Source organism: Pteropus medius, unplaced genomic scaffold (assembly GCF_902729225.1).
Source record: "Pteropus medius unplaced genomic scaffold, Ma_sr-lr_union100, whole genome shotgun sequence".
In the NCBI taxonomy this organism is placed as follows: Eukaryota; Metazoa; Chordata; class Mammalia; order Chiroptera; family Pteropodidae; genus Pteropus; species Pteropus medius.
In genome coordinates, this window is record NW_024349799.1 from 8,391,402 (window position 1) to 8,411,747 (window position 20,346).

Consider the following 20,346-nt stretch of genomic DNA (forward strand, 5'->3'; position numbering starts at 1 on the left):
TGACTAATCCTAAGAACATCTCCTGCTCCTAACATAGGCTTACATGAGCTTGAGATTCACAAATGCTTTGACTTTCCTTTTGAATTTATGCCTCACCACAGTCCCTCTAGTTAGCCACACAGGCACAACTTTCCCACTTTTCAGATCAGGAAACTAAAGCTCCCAGAGTTAAAATGACTAGCTCAATCTACAGGCCAGTAGATGTTAGGGCTGGGGCTCAAGGATGGAACTAGAGTGTTCTATTTACCTAGGCAATCTGGTTGCTCAGCACTTGGAATTTTCTATCTCCAAAAGCCCAGACACTTAATCAGCACTCCTTGTGCCATAGAAGACAAGTCTCCCTGAGCTCATCCCCCACTCTCCCAAAGGTCCTGTATTCCACCACCACTACCACAACCCTGCCCAAGTTCCTTCTTGCCCCACCAGAAGAGGATGGCCTATGAAAAATCAGCAGATCTCTTTGACATCGCCAGGTCAATGTTCAAGTATCCATGGCTGGAATATCCAGGAAGGACCAAAGGTGAGCCTGGAATGGACAGGAACAGAATCAGGGTCAGGGTCCTAAAAAGGAAAGCTCCCTGGCTCCTGGTCCCAGGCAGGGGTCTAGGTGAATTCAGCAAATCCATGGGAGGGCTCAGGGCAGGGCCTTGGACACTTTGATGGCCCTCAGGGTAAGTCTCAGGGCCCTTTAAGGTGAGATAGCTGTGTGTTTCCTTAGCTTCTGCTCCCTGATCTCTACTCGACTCTCATACCACCAACTCTTCGCATAAATAATTCCCTGTGCCTACTACTCTTTCCTCCATTATCTAACCCTTACTTGGAATGAAGACTCAGCTTGTGTACAATCCCTGGGAAACCTTCCCTGATCCTCCCACCTGTGCCTTTATCTGTCTTCACATCTTTCCCTTTGTTAATCATTAATAAACAGTTCTGTCTCAGCTAATCCAGTGGTTCTCAGGCAGTATCTTGTTAGAAATGCAAATTTTCAGACTCCACCCCAGATCTAGTGAATCAATACTTTGCAGGTGAGTCCCAGAAATCTACGGGTTTTTTATTTTGTTTTTTAAATTTAAGTTGGTATACAATTTTATATTAGTTTCAGGTGTACAATATAGTGATTCAACATTTATATACCTTACAATGTGATCACCACACTAAGTCTAGTAATCATCTGTCACCATGAAGTTTAACAAGCTCTCCAAGTGATTTTAATGCACACTCAAGTTTGAGAACCACAAAACGAGACCAGTGGTTTTCACAGTTAGCTGCACATTAGAAGCCTCAGGGGAACTTTCTAAAATATCTAAAATAGGCCTTTCTAAAATATCTAAAATATCTAAAATTTCTAAAATAGGCCTTCAACAGACACATAAAAAGATACTCAACATCGCTAATCATCAGAGAAATGCAAATTAAAACCACAATGAAGTATCACCTAGCACCTGTCAGAATGGCCATCATCATTAAATCGACAAACAAGTGTTGATGAGGATATGGAGAAAAGGGTGCCCCCATGTGCTGTTGGTAGGACTGCAATTAGTACAGCCACTATGAAAAACAGTATGAAGGGTTCTCACAAAATTAAAAATAGAACTACCTTATGAACCAGCAATTTCACTTTTGGGTATTTATCCAAAGAAATCCAAAACACTGATTCTAAAATATATATGTACCCCTATGTTCACTGCATCATTATTTACAATAGCCACGATATGGAAGCAACCGAAGTACCCCTCAATAGACTATTGGATAAAGAAGAGGTAGTACATACATATAATGGAATATTACTTGGCAGTAAAAAAAGAATGAAATCTTACTATTTGCAATGACATGGATGGACCTGGAAGGTATTATGCTAAGTGAAATAAGTCAGACAGAGAAGATCAAATACCATATGATCTCACTTATATGTGGAATCTAAGAACAAAATAAGCAAACAAAACAAACAGACTCATAGATTCAGGGAACAAGATGATGGTTGCCAGATGGGAGGAGAGTTGTGGAGTGGGGTGAAAAAGGTAAAGAGATTATTAAGTACAAAATGTTAGTTACAAAATAGTCAAGAGGATGTAAAGTAAAGCATAGACAATATAGCCAATAAGATAGTAATAGCTATGTATAATGATAGGTGGGTACTAGACTAGTCAGGGAGATCACTTTGTAAATTATATAAATGTCTAACCACTATACTATACACCTGAAACTAATATAAAATAATACTGAATATCAACTGTAATTAAAAATTTTTTAAAGGGAGGAAAGTGAAGGGAAATAAGAAGTTTGAATTTCCAGGTTAAAACAAATAAATCATGGGGATGTAAGTACAGCATAAGAAATATAGTCAATAATATTTTGATAGCGTTTAACAGTGTCAGATGGTTACTGGAATTATGATGATCATTTTCTTTAGGTATATAAATGTTGAATAACTTTGGTATACAGTGAAACTAATATAATATTGTATGCTAGCTATACCTTAATAAAAATCTTTTTAAAAATAAAGTTCTCACAAAAAAGGTAACTATGTGAATGATAGATTGATGGTGGGAATCTTTTCACAATGTACACACACATCAAATCTACATTGTACAATTTAAATATATTACAACTTATTTTGTCAATTATACCTCAATAAAACTGATAAAATAAAAATAAATACAAAAACACAATACAAGGATCTTCGGAAACATGGTGGAGAGACGTCCACAGATCTCTCCCCTTGAAACAACAATAAGCTGAACATCTAAAACTCAACTAAAAACACCCAAACTGCACACCAGCATATCTGAGCATGGGATGTGTGCATAAGAGATACAACAGGTTAGAGCCCTAGGTGTCAGGCGGTGGACTGGAAGAGATAAAGAAACTGTCTCTCCCAGTATCTGGAGCTACCTGTAGAGGGAGGGGGAGGGGAGAAGGAGCAGCAAGTTCCCTGAACAGCCCTGCCTGGGAGTGCCGTGAGCTCCCCGCAGCTAGCAGCAGGGCCCAGTCATCAGGGCAGAAGGCAGAGAAGCGGGAAAGCAGAAAAACTACAGTTGATTTTTACCTGCTGCAGTTGCAAAACCGAGGCTGAGCCATAACCCCCTACCCCCGAACCAGAGGGCCCCTCCCCCCAAACCCTCCAAGACCAATCACCACAGAGCCCCAGGGGAATCTGAGCAAACGCTACCAAAACTGTTGCTAACATTGACAACCACTGAAACTAAGGGTAGTGAGTGTGATTAAATATTAGAAAATAAAAAGGCATTTTAAAAGCTTTATATAAAGCAGGGATCCAAGAGGCTTAGATACCACCTACTGGAAACCAAAAGAAAAGCGCCTTCTTTGCAACAGGCTAAAAGAGACCTTTATATAATAAATATTCTTTTTGGAAAAAAAGCAGAATACATTTCCATTAAAGCCCAGGCAGAGAAATAGTCCATTAAACACCATGAACAACCAAGATGAAGAAAAAAAAAATCTCCAGAAAATAAGCTTACAGACATAGAAATATGCAATTTAAATGACAGAGAATTCAGGGTGATACTTCTGAAAAAACTCAGTGAATTCTGAAATGAGTTATATCAACAATTTCAGGAATTAAAAAAACACCGAGATGAGCAGAGCAGAGATTGAAACTCTCAAAAAAAAACCAAATAGAACTTCTGGAGATGAAGAACACACTGCAAGAGTTGAAAAATGAAATAGCAAGCTTAGGAAATAGAGTGGACCAAATGGAGGAAAGGATCAGTGATATCGAAGACAGAAATCTAGAAATAAATCAAAAGGAAGAAGAGAAACACCAAATAATGAAAAATAATAAAAGAGAAATTCAAGAACTAGTTGATACCATGAGAAGAAACATAAGAATAATGGGCACCGTCAAAGGTGAGTGAAAGGAGCAAGGACTAGAAAGCATTTTCAGACAAATAGTGGATGAGAATTTCCCAAATCTAAGAAATGAGCTGGAGCTTGGAATTCAAGAATTCAACAAAACACCCAATTATCTCAACCCAAAAAGGCCTTCACCAAGACACATCGTATTAAAATTATCAAAATCAATGAAAAAGACAGAATTCTTAGGGCAGCCAAGGAAAAGAAAATGGTAATTTATAAAGGAAAACCCATTAGATTATCAACAGATTTCTCAGTACAAACTTTACAAGCCAGAAAAGAATGGAATCAAATATTTAAACTATTAAGTGAAAAGAACTATCAGCCTAGAATAATGTATCCAGCTAAGCTCTCCTTTAGAAATGAAGGAAAAATTAAGACCTTTCCAGACATACAAAAATTGAGGAATTATCCACTACGAGGCCTGCACTACAGGAAACACTAAAAGGAGTCAAAAAAAAAAAAATAAATACATAATTAGGAGTAAAGAGACTATCAAGCAAATAGAAGCAGAGGAGTGCAACCCTTACTAAGAACAGGGCATTATAAGTTTAAATAATAAGAAGAGCATTGTTATAACAAGATAGTAATGAATATTCAGCATACATAGGGACAAACTGAGACAACACTGACTGAAAAGGGGAGGATTCAAAGATCCAAATTCTCAAAGGGCGATGGAGATAAGGCACATGCAGAAGACAATGGACGACTGTATCTATATAACTATTCTTTACATATTCATAATGGTAACCACACACCAAAGATTTAGCACTGAAGTATATAACATAAAAGAAGAACCAGAGGCAAAACCCACAAAAGCCAACCAAAATAAAGAAAACCGAAACACAAAGACAAAAAGCAATGGAAACACTGAGCAACCAGAAAACAAAAGATAAAATGGCTATAAGAAGACCTCATATTTCAATAATCACCCTAAATGTAAATGGACTGAACTCACCAATAAAAAGGCACAGAGTTGCAGAATGAATCAAAAAACAAAACTCAACCATATGCTGCCTCCAGGAGACACATCTCAGCTCCAAAGACAAAAATAGACTCAAAGTGAAAGGGTGGAAAATGACATTTCAAGCAAATGCCATTCAGAGAAAAGTGAGAGTAGTAGTACTAATATCAGATGAAATAGACTTCAAACTAAAAAAGGTAAAGAAAGATACTGAGGGACACTTCATAATGATAAAGGGAATCATGCGCCAAGAAGAAATAACACTTATTAATATCTATGCTCCCAATCAGAAAGCCCCGAAATATGAAAAGCAATTACTAACAGAACTAAAGGGAGAAACAGACCAAAACACCATCATAGTAGGGGACCTAAATGCCCGGATATGGACGGATCATCCAAACAGAAAATCAATAAGGAAATAACATCCCTAAACGACACATTAGACCAACTGGACATAATTGACATTTACAGAGCCTTCCATCCCAAAACAGCTGTTTATAAATTCTTCTCTAGTCCACATGGAACGTTGTCAAGAATCGACCACATACTGGGACACAGAGATAGCCTCGACAAATATAAGAGAGTTGAAATCGTACCAACCATATTCTCTGATCATAATGCTTTGAAACTAGAGATCAGCTGCAAAAAGAAATCAGGAAGAACCACAAATACATGGAAATTAAACAACATGCTACTGAAGAATAACTGGGTCAGAGAAGAAGTAAAAAGGGAGATCAAGAGATACATAGAAACGAATGATAATGATAGCATAACAAATCAAAACTTTTGGGACACAGCAAAAGTGGTCATTAAAGGAAAGTTCATATCATTATAGGTCTATCTCTAAAAATAAGAATGAACCCAAATAAACAACCTAACACTTCATCTTAAAAAACTAGAAAAGGAAGAATAAATGAGGCCTAAAATTAGCAGAAGGAAAGAAATCATCAAAATTAGAGCAGAAATAAATGAAGTTGAAAACAAACAAAAAAAAATAGAAAAAATAAATGCAACAAAGAGCTGGTTCTTTGAGAAGGTTAATAAAATTGAGAAACCCCTGGCTCGACTCACTGAAGAAAAAAGAGAAAACACAAATAAACAAAATCAGGGACGAAAGAGGGAAAATTATGACTCACATCGCAGAAATACAAAGGATCATACAAGAAAACTATGAAAAAGTATATAACACCAAATTTAATAACCTAGAAGAAAAGGACCAGTACTTAGAAAAATACAACCTTCCTAGACTGAATCAAGAAGAACTGGAAAATCTAAATAGATTAATTAGCAGTATGGAAATTGAAACAATCATCAAACACTTACCAAAAAATTAAAAGTCCAGGACCAGATGGCTTTACCAGTGAATTCTACCAAACATTCAAAGAAGATTTAATACCTATTCTCCTCAAACTCTTCCAAAAAATCAAAGAGGAGGCAATACTTCGCAACTCATTTTATGAGGCCAATATTACTCTGATACTAAAACCTGGTAAAGACAACATAAAAAAAAGAAAAGTACAGACCAATATCTCTCATGAAGACAGATGCAAAAATCCTAAATAAGACACTGGCGAACTGAATACAGCAACATATTAAAAAGATCATATACCACAATCAAGTGGGCTTCATCCCAGGGGCACAGGGATGGTTCAACATATGCAAATCAATTAATGTGAAATACCACATAAACAAATTAAAAAGTAAGAATCATATGATCATATCAATAGATGCAGAAAAAGCCTTCGACAAGATACAGCATCTGTTTATGATTAAAACACTTCACAAAATCAGTATTGAAGGAAAGTATCTTAACATGATAAAGGCCATATACTTAATGGTGAAAAACTAAAAACCTTCCCTCTAAGATCAGGAACAAGGCGAGGCTGTCCACTTTTGCCACTGTTATTCAATAACATTGGAGGTCCTAGTGAGTGCAATCAGACAAGAGAAAGATATAAAAGGCATCCAAATAGGAACCGAATAAGTCATACAGTCACTATTTGTGGATGACATGATTCTCTATATAGAAAACCCTAAAGACTCCATAAGAACACTACTAGAAACAATAAGCAAATACAGTAAAGTCTCTGGATACAAAATCAACATTCAAAAATCCATAGCGTTCCTATACTCTAATAATGAAGTGTCAGAAAAAGAAGTGGAAAAAGTAATTCCTTTTGCAATTGCAACAAAAAAAATAAAATACTTAGGAATAAATTTAACAAAACATGTGAAGGACCTATATAATGAAAACTACAAGACCCTATTAAAAGAAATTGAAGAAGATACAAAGAAATAGAAAGATATTTCAGCTTCTTGGATTGGAAGAATCAACGTAGTTAAAATGACCATATTACCTAATACAGATTTAATGCAATCCCCATCAAAATCCCATCGGTGTTTTTTTAAAAAATAGAACAAAAAATCATCAGATTTGTATGGAAGCACAAAAGACCCTGAATTGCCAAAGGCATCCTGAGAAAAAAGAACGAGGCTAAAGGCATTATTCTGCCCAACTTCAGATTATACTACAAAGTGACAGTAATCAAAACAGCATGGTTTTGGCAGCAAAACTGACACACGGACCAGTGGGACAGAATTGAGAGTTCAGAAGTAAACCCATATTTATACGGGCAAATAATTTTCGACAAAAAAGCCAAAAACATACAATGGAGAAAGGAAAGCCTCTTCAATAAATGGTGCTGAGAAAACTGAAAAGCCACCTGCAAAGGAATGAAACTAGACTGTTGCCTATCACCACACACCAAAGTTAACTCAAAATGGATTAAGGACCTGAATATAAGACTTGAAATAATAAAATGTATAGAAAAAAACACAGGAACGAAACTCAAGGACCTTGGACTTAAAGAAGATTTTATGAATTTGACCTCAAAAGCAAGGGAAGTGAAAGCTAAAATAAATGAATGGGACTACATCAAACTAAAAAGCTTCTGCTCAGCAAAAGAAATCATCAACAAGGTAAAGAGACAACCATCCGAATGGGAAAATATATTTGCAAGCAACACCTCCGATAAGGGCTTAATATCCAAAATATACAAAGAACTCATACGACTCAATAACAACAACAAAAAACATATGATCCAATCAAAAAATGGGCAGAGAACAGACACTTCTCCCTAGAGGACATACAAATGGCCAACAAATATTTGGAAAGATGCTCAACATCACTAGCTATTAGGGAAATGCAAATGCATATGAGATACCATCTCACACCTGTTAGAATAGCTATAACCAACAGGACAAGTAATAACAAACATTGAAGAGGATGCAGAGAAAAAGGAACCCTCATACACTGCTGGTGGGACTGCAAACTGGTACAGCCACTACAGAAAACAGTAAGGAGGTTTCTCAAAAAACTAAGAATTGATCTACCATATGATCCAGCAATCCCTCTACTGGGTATTTACCCCAAAGACTTGAAAACCCATATCTGAAAAGATATTTGCACACCGATGTTCATAGCAGCATTATTCACAGTGGCCAGGACATGGAAGCAACTGAAGTGTCCTACGATAAATGATTGGCTAAAGAAGCTGTGGTACATATATACAATGGAATATTACTCAGCCATAAGAAGAGATGAAATACTACCATTTGTGACAACATGGATGGACTCAAGATAATCATGCTAAGCGAAATAAGCCAGATAGAAAAAGTTGAAAATCACATGATATCACTTATACGTGGGATATAAACCTAAAAGCAACAAATGAACAGGAGAAACAGAGACTCATGGACATGGACAATAGACTAGTGGTTACCAGAGGGTAAGGGGTGGGGGAGGAGAGGGTAGGTAGATGGTTAAAGGGGGTCAAATATATGAGGGTGGGGAGATGAAGTGGGTAAAGGGGATCAAATATATGGTAGCTGAAGGAAACTGGACTTTGGGTGGTAAACACACAATAGAATATACAGATGTCAAATTATAATGCACACATGAAAATTATATAATTGTATTAACCAATGTTACCCCAATAAACTTAATAAAAAAATATAATACAGTATCTAGGCCATTTCTTCAGAGAATCTGATTCAATTAGTCTTATGTAGGGCCAAGGCCTATTAAAAGTCTCTCCCGTCCAAAATTTGAATATGCAGCCAAGGTTGAGAACCACCCTGCTAGACCAGTGTTTCTCAAACTCAAGAGTACATAGAAATCTTGTTAAAATGAAGATTCTGATTCAGTAGGCCTGGGGTGGAGCCTACGATTCTACATTTCTAAGAAGCTCCCAGGCTTTGGCAATCCTGCTGTTCTGCAGACCACGTTTTGAGCAGCAAGGTACCGGAAGGTCATAAGCCCCTTAAGGACAAGAATTACGCTTTTTGTACCTCCCTAGTGCTTGCTACTAGTGTTCACTAAATGCTGAATAAATAAATGCCTGGATGGATGATTCTTTAAGCCATCTTTGTAACTGCTGTCTCATTTGAACCACAGAACTCAGAAAAGCCACAGCTCCCGTTTACCTGCCCTTGTCCTGCCACCAGGTAAGACCCCTAACTTTTGCCACTCTGGGAGCTTTATTGAAGTAGGAGCATCAGCAGACTGTCCCTTCACATTATGGCCACTTCACAGAACTGTAACAGCCACCCTCAGGGCTACTACCAACTCTGTATGACCTTGAACAAGTCACTTTCCCTCCTTCAGCCTCAGGAGCTTTCTCTGTCACAGGCCAATCTTTGCCCCGCTCCCTTTGTAGAGTTGCTATGAGGTAATACCTGTAAGGCCTGGACTACGCAGGCAGTGCTTAATAATGAGTCATTTTATTAATTAACACAGGGATCCTCATAGTTAGTTGTCAAATAAAAATACAGGGTGCCCAATTAAATTTGAATTTCAGATAAACAATAAATGGTTTTTAGTATAAATATGTCCCAAATGTTGCATTCGTTACCTAAAATCCAAATTTAACTGAACATCCTGTTTTCTACTTGCTTCGTGTTAACTAAATCTGACATCTCTACTCATTGTGAGTTGAAGACCCATCTTCTGAAATCATGACAATCACTTGAGAACTTATTATGATCTTCTCAATTACCAAATTGGGAACCATTGCCTGAAGCCCCTCTTGCTTTGTTGCTCAGAGATCTGTTATAAAGACAGGAAGGAAGGCTTGAGAAGAGATGGGAATGAATTCTAAGCAAATCTTCAGAGAAAGCCCCTGACCCACTCAAAACTTCTCCACTATAATCAGAGCTGTGGGTTCACAATTGTTTAAAAGAGAGATTACTTGAAGCCTTTTTTTCCAATGAAACTATTAAGTTCAATAGGGTGGAGAATGATAACTGCTTCCCTGACACTTAGCACAGTGCCTGGCACATAACAGATACTCAATAAATATCTCTTGAATGCCAGAATGCAGTGAGAAAACTTGCCCAGGTCACACGGTGGGATAGGAGGTAGCTGTGACTCCAGTTCAGATGAGAGACTGAATGATGGGCATCTCTCTCACCTAGTCTCTTCTTACCCTTGCTCTTTTCCTGACTGAGGACTATCCCCTGTGACTGCTCTGCCACTCACATCCCTACCCCACTCCAGATGCCAAAGGAAGAGTTTCCCCCAAGTCCGGAGTGCTGGAGGCAACACCCAAGCAAGCCAAATCGGTGCCTGCTGCTTCAAAAAGCCGAGATCTACACACACTGGCACACCCCTGTGTACAATCAGCAACAGGAACGAGAGACCCAGAAGATGTTGCAGAAAATGAGAGATCACCCTAGGTATGCTTTGCCCCTCCCTATTCTCCACAACCCTCCACACCTTCTAGGAAAAAGAGGAAAGAAAAAGAAGGGGTGTGGTGAGGGCAGAGACAAAGTCAGCCTACAGATGCCAGAGGACCCTGAGGTAGAAGGAGACTCATCTGTCTTCTGGTTCCGCCTCTGATCTGGGCTGAGGACCAGGGGCAGAGGAGAATTTGTGAAGTAAGGGAACCAAGGCTGCCTGTGCAATTTCTCATACAGGTACCACAAAGTGGGAACCCCCATCCAAAAATTTCATCTTCCAATGATCAAGTTGACTACAAAATCTCAGACAAGATACAAGACTTTACATCCTACTGGGGACCCCCTGAAGTGGCAAAGATTAAAGGTCAGGGACCATGGTGGGAGGATGGGGAGACTCCCTTCCTGTGGGTACCCTTACCTTGGGCTCACATCATCCTTCAGCCCTCAATCCCTGCCTGCAAAATGAAGGAAGGGGAGGGAAAGGGATTGAACTGGATGAGCTCCTTTCAGTGTGAAGTTCTACAACTATATTTATCCCTTTCTTCTTTTCCACTGGCTTCCTTGGATGGGCAGGAACTCACAAAAAGCCTAAAATCTCCCAAAGAGGATGAACAGTTCTATGCAGCACAGGTGAGAAGTGGCAAGGGTCAAGGAACATGATTGCAGGTAGGCGTTAGTTAAGCTGGAGAGTAGAAGAGATGCTTGAGGTGGAGGGTGGGGGTGGAGTGTAGTTCCAAAAATAAACTCCAGATGTGTACAGAGGATGATAACTCCTGGGGTGGTGTCCAAGTTCTCTTCCTTTTCCTCTACCCTGATCTTGCAGGCTCTCGGGTGCCTGGGCATCAGTGACAAGTTTGTCATGGAGGCACTATTGAAGGTGGTGAGTCTGGGGCTACATCGAGTTCAGGAGAGGAGGGAATAGAGTCTGAGGTGTGTACAGCATGGGCACATGGGGATAGATAAGGCTTACCAGGGTACAAGGATGGTGGGTCAGATCCAATGAGGAGAGAGCTGCCAGTGTGCAGCATGTTGCCATCTCATGTTCTTGGCTTCTTTAAAGGGCAGCTTAATCTAAAAGGATGGGACAGGGGAAATCTGAAGATCCCCTTTGTCTAACAGAAAAGACACTCAACTGAAAAGCCAGGAGAGAACTGGGACTGAGTTCATTCTCTACCTTAATTGAACCAATGCCCCATGTTTATATGCCAATTTATAGGGGAGCGCATGCATCCTTCTCCATAATCACATTTAAACTTTACAATACTAGGAATAGGTAGTAGTATCTGCATTTTTCTAATGAGAAAATGGATGCTCTGAGAGGGCGACTTGCCTGAGGCCACGTGGCTACTAGACACCAGATAGGTATCAGAACAAAAGTCTTACTCCCAAGTTGTGTTCCTTCCATTGTACCGTTCTGGCTGTATTGTGTTTGAGCACAGATAGGTCACTCTTTAGGACTCAGTATCCTCATTTGTAAAATGAAAAGTTAAACTGAGACTCTTAAAGCTCTGACTTCCATCATCTTATGGCATATTTCCACCACCTGCCTCTTAAATCAGGCCCAAACTAGTCCAAAGAAAGTGAAGTATGAGGCCTGTCGAACCCTGGCCATCCTGGGTGAGTATATCTTCTCCCTGGGTGGGGTACTGGAGAGGTAAGACAGGGGCCAGAGCAGTCACTTTCCCCTTTGGTTAAGGACAGAGGGGAGTGGAGTGTGGCATTTCAGCATTTTGCAGGGTCCGGGAACTATGCTAGACACTGTGTGGCAGAGAGAGGAAAGTGAAGTGAAAAAGGAGATTGAAGGGAGGGAGGAAGAGAGGGGACTCCTGGAATTGCAGTCAAGCTCAGCCAGCTGCTCTGGTGGCCTGGGAGGATGTGCAACACCTTAGGACCTAGTACTTGGAACTTCTTTCTTGAGGGCACAGTGAAGTCAAATGGATCCTGGCAGAAAGGAGCAGCCCCTGATCTGAGGACCTTCCCTGTCCAGGTTGCCTGAATAAGCACGTGATCCAGGCTCTCATCAAGCAGTTGAAGGGGCAAAATGAGGGGCAAAGGATGGAAACTCTGACGGGGCTACGAGTGGCTCTGAACTCCTGGGCTGCTATTCCAAAAGATAAGGTGATTGGGAGATCAATAACTGGGGCAAGGTAGGACAAGGTAATTGATGGTGTTGGCTGGGAGTTAGGTCAGGAAGAAGGTAACCTAGCTCCTAGCTTCGATGGGGAAGACATTGTCCTGGGGAGTTCTCTGAATAGAAGCATTGGTATAGCCACTTACCAATCATGCAACTCTGAAAAGCCAATGTTCAGAGCCACACGGTTTGTCCATCTCTAAAATGGAGATGATAATTACCTATAGCACTGTTAAGATTAAACAAAATAATGTATATAAAGTGCCTAGTTCAACGCCTGTGCTCTTTAAATGATACCCATCATTATTATCATCCCTAAAATAATTTACTAAAGGAAAACCTCTATTTTAAGAAGGGCCAGGGACCAAGAGAGTCTGCTGTCACTACTTGAGATTTTTGCCTTTTAGGGTCCTCCTAATTTGACCCCGTCACTCCAAATGAAATAGAATTCATCATTCATCCATTTACTCAACATGTATATATTAAACAGCTATCAGATGCAAGGCACTATCCTAGGCCCTTGGGATACATCAGTGAACCAAACTCTGCTTTTGTGGAGCTTATATTCTAGTGGGGGAAGAGACATAAAAACTGATTAACTTAATTATATAGTATGTTAAAGGTAACAAGTATAATAGGAAAATTATGTGGATGGGTGAGGAAGATCAGGAATGCCAAGAAGGGATGGAGGTGGGATGCAACTTTAAACATGGATGAGAGGGAAGACCTCATTTAGGTGTCATTTGATGATGTGTGCCTTGCAGACACCTGAGAGAAGGCATTCCCTGCAGAAGGACCAATCAATGCAAATACCTAATGCAAGAGTATGCTTGGCATTGTCAAGGAACGGCGAGGAGGCCAGTGTAGCTGAAGCGGAGTGGAAACAGAGAAAGCAGTAGGGAATGAAGTTAGGTCAAAAAAGTTAACAGGAGACTAGATCATATGTGGCTTTCTGGACTGCTTTAAGTACTTGGGCTTTTATTCTGAGTGAAATAGGGAGCCATTAGAGGTTTCCGAGCAAGACGGTGACACGATCTAACTTACATTTCAAAAGGTTCACTCTGACAGCTATGTTGAGAAAAGATGGGGTAGGGAGGCAAGAGTAGAAGCAGAGACCAAATTAGGGGCTACTGAAGCAATCCTGGTGAGATATAGTGGTGGCTTGGACCATGGTGATTGCAGTGAAGTGGGTAAGAAGTTATTAAATTCTGGATATATAAAAGTAAAATTGACAAGTTGAATGTGAGCTATAAAAGACAGTGTGGAAACAAGGATGAAGCCAGGTTTTTGGCCTAGCAACTAAAGGATAGAGTCACCAACTAAGATGGAGAAAGCTGCAGGTGGAATAGGTTTGGACAAATTATGTTTGAGATGTCTATTGGACCAAGGGAGACAGCAAGTAAAAAGTTAGATAAACAATTTGGAGTTTAGAAAAGAAATCTGAACTAGAGGGAAAAAAATTATGAGTTGTCAGCATATAGATAGTATTCAATATCATTCGACTAGATGAGATCACTAAGAAAAAAAACAAGAATCAAGCCTTGGGGTACCTCGATGTTAAGAGATCAGAGAGAAGATGAAGAACCAGTAAATACTGAGAAGTGGCCAATAAGTAGGAAGGCAACCAAGAGTGTGGTATTCTGAAAATCAAGTGAAGAATATCTATCAAGGAAAGGAGACAAATCAACCCTATAAAATAAGAACTGACTATGGCCATGCCACCCTGAACAAGCCCAGTCTCGTCTGATCTTGGAAGCTAAGCAGGATCGGGCCTGGTTAGTACTCGAATAGGAAACCACCTAGGAAGATCAGGTGCTGTCAGCATAAAAAATAAAAAATAAGAGATTGTAAACTGACAAGGTCATTGCAATCTGTGAGGTCAACCAAAGGTTGCCTCACCTAAAATAAATAAATAAATAAATAAAATAAAATAAGAATGGAGAATCGATACACGAATTTTAACAATGTGGGACTCATTAATAGTATCTTAAGAATTATCTTGGTGCAGTGGTGGGGGTGAAGGCCTGACTGGAATGAGTTTAAGAGAGAATGGGAGAGAAGAAATTAGATACACATCAAGAAGACACAACTTTCCAACTTTTGCTGGAAAGAGTTGTAGTTAGCACCAAGGATAGATTCTAGAAAAAAGAAAAATAACAGCATGTTTCTTGCTATGGGGTAATGATCCAGTAATTAGAAAAATAATAATTTTGAAGGCAGTGGAAAGAGTTGTGCAATAATGTTCTTTAGTAGGTGAGGAGAAATGAGATTTAACACACGAATGGAGAGATTGACTTTAGATAGATGGTCACAGGCCATAGTAACAAGTGGAAAGGAAGAACATATGGGTGCAGGCATTGAAAGTTGGATAGAAGTGGTGGTAGGTGTCTATGGTACTTCTTTTCTAGTTGTTTTATTTGTTCGGTAAAGTAGGAAGCAAGGTCATCAGCTGAGAGTAAGAATGGAGGAAGAAGTATTAGAGGCACCAGAAGAAAGGGTATGAATTGAGAAGGTGGAAGAGTTGCCCAGAGAAAAACAGTATGATTAGTAGGCGGCATGAAGGGTCTACATGAGGTTTGTGTTTATACATTTAAAACAAGATCAGTCATCTTAAATGTGTTTTTCTCCAGGAAGTACAGGCACCAAATGAAGAGTTGAATAAAATGAAGAGAGTGGGTAAAGTTGCTGAGTGAGGCAGGGAAGTGATTATAACAGGACCATGGAATTTAAACTGGGTAAAGAGGGAAGAAAGGGAGGAACCGTGAAACAGTGCTCAATGACTGTTAGTCCTTGTGGAGTCCAACAATTGATGGCATTGGGAAGTGAGCTGGAAAAATAGGAGGCGATGATCAGAGAATGCGATCCATGAAATGGAGATCATGGAGATGTAATGGGTAATGATAGTCTCTCTGGGGGAATTAGTGGCTGACATAGAGTGGAGGACAAGGTTATTGGAGGAAAGGACCTGGATCAATGACATGTATATATATTTTTAACGCCAGGAATTAAGACAGCAGAAGTGTTAGAGTGACATTGATCCATCCACAAGATAAAGTCATAGAGAAATGAGATGATATGACCTAGGAGCAAATAGATGAGAGCAAAAATAAGGGGAAGTAGGTAAAATAATCTGATTTGACATGAGATTCATTTTAGGGAGGAGGGAGAATGGTCTGGAAGCAGCAGTAAATTGCCCTCTTAACAAAGCCTGGCTGAAGATGCACCCCTGCCCATTTTGCCTCCTGTCTTCCCCTCAGAGGACTCAAGTCGGGGATGAAGGGAAGTTGGTGCCTGTGCTGCAGATGCTGATACAAAAATCATCAAATGAAGCAGCAGTGGAGGCAGCCCTGTGCTTGGGTTTCCTGAGACCCTGCAACAACACAGCCCAAGAATTCTTGCTGCAGTGCCTGTGTCAAGGGCCCATGACCCTGAGGATAAAGGTGCGAAGGGCAGGAGGCTGGACTCCCTGCGGAGCACTGGGGATACAGAGGCCAGTACTGATTTCCATAAGGTCTAGACCCTGTCTTCCTTATCCCATAGCAAAGAAGCTTCAGCAGAGAACAATGCAGGTCTTCTGTGTCTGTCAATATGTGTGTGCATGAGTATGGGGTCATGTGGACATAAGTGTACATGTGTCTATGTATATTTGGTTTGTATGAGTATTCATTTATGTATGTGCATATATGAATTTATGCTTACTCAAGAGGCCAAGAGGCAGGAAAAAGGGCCCCACCTGTTACCCACAAGTTCTAGGCTCAGCCCTCAAGTCTGCCTGACCATCCAGATGCATCTTGGCCTTGTACACCCCACCCACCCTGCCAACCCCCATAGGCACTTAGGATGCTGGTCAAGATGATGCGTGTACACTCAGCCACAGTCATCAGAGCCATCCTACACCAATTGTGCCATTCCAGTGTCCTTGAGGTAAGCCCTAAGGCCACCTACTACCCCTTTCCTACTCTAGCACTAAGACAGGGTTAGAGGACGAGAAAGAAGTCTATCTTTCATGCCTCCCCCTCCCCTTCCCCCCAGCACCGCTTAGAAGCCACCCAGATGCTCAAGACCATTGGGCTGGAACAGATCCAAACACAGGGTCTGGAGGCACTTGTATTTGACCTGCTCAGCAAGAAGATATATAATGAACCCTTTTTCGTAAGTAAGACCAAAGTCCCTAAGCCCAGGCAGCCCAAAGCTGTCTCATCTCCCTTCTCTGAGGACCTCCCCTGGCTTGACTCCTACCACACTGCCCCACGAAGTATCACATTCATCCCAACTCACTCTCCGTTTCCCTAATACAGCCCATGTTCTCAACCACCTTCCCTTTAACATGAGGAGGGAGGGATAACTCAGGGCATTTTAAACTGAGGCAGTTCTCTCTCATCCCTCCCTCCTCATGCTATTCAGGTGAAAAACTGCCTCATGCTATTTACCACCACTGATAAGTAACTCCTTTCTCCTTTGGCCTATTAAAATATGATTGCTTCAAGACAAGTCCCAACAACAAATTCTATGGGAAGCTTTCCCAAATCACCATAAACAAAATCATCGCTGCCTTCCTCTGTATTCCCTTGCTTTTATCTTTGTAATAACTCACTACAAAACCAGCCACAGGATTTCTAAAGGTATTTTTCTAAAATGTAAATCCAGTTGTGTCTCACCTCTGCATAAAATTTTCAGTAATTCCCTAATGCCTTCAGGATGTCTTATATTGCCCTCACCACTCAAGGTCTGCTTACCTCTCTAGCTTCATCTCTCATCACTCTCTCACTCAGAGCTACACACCAGCTATGTTTAGGATGACCCTGTCCTGATTTATACCTGCTGTCTCAGCGTAATTACTCAAGTTCCCCACTTTGAAGAGTCCCAGTTTGTTCACCCAGCTAAACTGAACTATTTTATGTTCCCTAAGCTATGCACTCCCTCTTCCCTCCAGGTTTCTATTATATATGTTCTCCCCTCTGTCCGGAAAATCACTTGCCCCCAGTCCTCTCCCTGGTTAACTCCCACTCACCCTTCAGATTTCAGAAGGAGGCATCAATCACCTCCTCCAGGAAATCTTGGTACCCAGACTGAGTTAGGGAAACCTTCTATGTGCACCCTGCACTTAGTTCAGTTGTAACATTTATCACAGTAGTGTAATTGCCTATTCACTTGTCTGCTTCCCCCACCAGACCATGAGCTCCTCCAGGCAAAGACTGTATGTAGCACAAAGTAAACATTCAATGCTTCATTTGTGAAGCAGTTAAGGATATACCCCTGCTTTCCTTCTCTTTGTTGTCCATTCTTAATCCTTCTTTAGGCCATGAGGCAAGCTGTGGCTGAAACTATGGAAGAGCTCAAGATGAAGCCTATGATGATGAACTTGGTGGAGGCGTGAGTGGCTTGGAATGGGAGCTGCCAGGACCAAATCCTAAACTATGGGTCAGAGGATCAGAGAGCTAAGAACCTGATACCAGGTCTCAGCTCTCGCCTGTGGCCCTGGCCTAGTCATTCTTTGACCCCTGGGCTTCTCTTCACCTGTAAAAAGGGGCTGATAACACCTACCACTCAGGGTTGCTATCAAGCTCCAATTAAGAGGAGGACATGAAAGAGACTTGTAAAAGGGAAAGTTCTAGACAGATGTGAGTCCCGATTGCCATTTAGCGCCCCTCGCAAATTATAGTACCAGCCTTTCCTCTCCCAGCTCCTCTCCTGACCTAAGAAACGAGGGAAAAATTAATGAAATTAGCATCACTCATCAGTCTTATGCCCATCTTGCTCTGGGCTGTAATAAGAAATAACCAGCCTTCTTCTCCCTACCCATTAATTGGATCAAAACACACTCCTTCTACACAGGCAACTGATGAACTCAGATGCCACTGCACGTCAGGAAGCCATCGTCTCCCTGGTAAGGCCAGCTCTGCTTCTCTGACCAGATGTGTTGATGGCAGGGGCAAGAGGCAATTGAGCAGAGTTCCTGAGGGGAAGAAATGGCTGTAATATTTGGGGAGGTTGTTTGCTTGCTTGTTTATATTACAATTCCAGTCCCACCAGGAGTTCAGAGTAACCTTTTCTTCAAGATTAGAGGTAGGTGGGATAAGGGACAGGAGATGGGTGTGAGGGGTGTTACTTTGATATTACAGAAACTGTCTTGACTATACTGGGTGAATAATGTGCACTGGAACCCAATGCAGTGGCACCAAAAAGCAAGTAAAGAGATCCCTCAGCTGGGAAGCCACATGTCCCTCTCTCTCCAGGCCAGAGGGTCATCACAAGGGGACTAGAATGGAAAAGAGTATAGATGGGGCATCTTCCTAGGGCTGGCTACTTAGGCCCTCTCCTTCTGCTTCTGCCAGGGTGTCCTGGGGATCCGCAGCCCACAAGTGTTCCACTTGCTCCTGGACATGCTAGATGAGGAAAAGAACCAGTCTGTGAAGAAAAGTGTAAGGCATTCCTGCCCTCCTCTTCCTCTTCTCAAACCCTCCTCCAGACCTTTTCCACCCAACCTTACTTACTCTTTGTCAGGAGGGAGAGAATGAGCCCTCAGACACTGTCCCTTAACCTCATTCCTTGAGGCCACTGTGGCCTGTGGCCAGAGATCCTCTTCCCTTGGGTGCCCCCTCTACTTTAAGCCTTAGCCTGAAGTGCGCCGCCAAAAGGCCTTTATTTCAATGCAGCTACAAGAAACACTCATTCTTTTGGCCTCAATTGATCCCTGGATCCAAAACAAGCTGAAAAACAAGGTTCTCTTAATATATGAGGCACCTAAGACCAACGAGAAGGCAGAGCCTACAAGGTTCCGGAAAAAGCCTGAGAACCCAGAAGAGTTAAATATCCAAGACTTTCGACTTGCACAGCTGAACCCTTTGTTTATTGCAAAGTCAATTGCCGCATCAAACCAAGAGAAAAAGTTGAGTGACCAGAAAGGGTTTGCCTACTACCTCAACTCTGCCTTCCCACCCTGTTTCTCTAAACCACAAAAACACAATTCACAGGCCACAGGGCCCTGGGTGCCAGAGATCAGGAAACAGCTACAGATCCTTGCCAAAACCTCCAAATAGGTGTTCTTTGGGCCTAGCCCCACTCAGTCCCTTAGGATGCTTCTCAGGCTCCTCTGAGAGAACAATCTCTGCTTATTTTCCATTAATAAATATCACTCTACCAACCACTGCAGTTCCTTTCATCAGAGGCTGCACTGAAACACAGCCTTTGTTGAGTGTTCCTTCCACACAGCCACATGTCCTTTTCATGAGGGGAGAGAGAGAAGGACAGAACCAAATCTGCTCTGAAGAGTCAACGTGCCTCCCTAAATCAAGCCCTTGTCTATGCCCAGAATTTAACAACAAAGCTAGAGTTGAGCCTCTGCCGGGGAAGGGGTGGGGTGCTGAAGGGAAAATAGGAGAAAAACTGAAAAGCTTGACTCAGGCCATTTCCTCCTACTGGCCCAACTGCCCCCCCTCCCAGCCCCCACTAGCTCCAACCGGTAGTCAGTAAATAACTAGGCTATAGTCAAGACCAACCACCCTCTCTGCTGTCTCTTCTCCTACACCTGCTTTCTACCTAGCGTGGGGCCATTCCCTTTGACAGACCCTATTTATTCTCTTCAACAGCCTTAGTTTCTCCCTGCTGTTTACTAAAGGTTACAGTTTCCCTTTGCCAG

At 41.3% G+C, this 20,346-nt stretch overlaps 1 protein-coding gene and 1 pseudogene across 1 annotated transcript; both read left to right on the forward strand.

Annotated features, from left to right (window-relative positions):
• The first annotated feature begins 216 nt into the window (after positions 1-216).
• Positions 217-19,747, forward strand: HEATR9 (HEAT repeat containing 9). Its single transcript, XM_039885937.1, has 15 exons — positions 217-520; positions 9,294-9,343; positions 10,395-10,573; positions 10,814-10,940; positions 11,150-11,206; positions 11,400-11,456; positions 12,136-12,193; positions 12,564-12,694; positions 15,965-16,147; positions 16,539-16,631; positions 16,740-16,859; positions 18,007-18,080; positions 18,543-18,594; positions 19,043-19,129; positions 19,364-19,747. The coding sequence occupies exons 1-15, from the start codon at positions 433-435 to the stop codon at positions 19,745-19,747; spliced, it is 1,740 nt and encodes a 579-aa protein (XP_039741871.1). The 5' UTR covers positions 217-432.
• On the forward strand, positions 14,413-14,531 carry LOC120621311 (uncharacterized; annotated as a pseudogene).
• Positions 19,748-20,346: the final 599 nt, after the last annotated feature.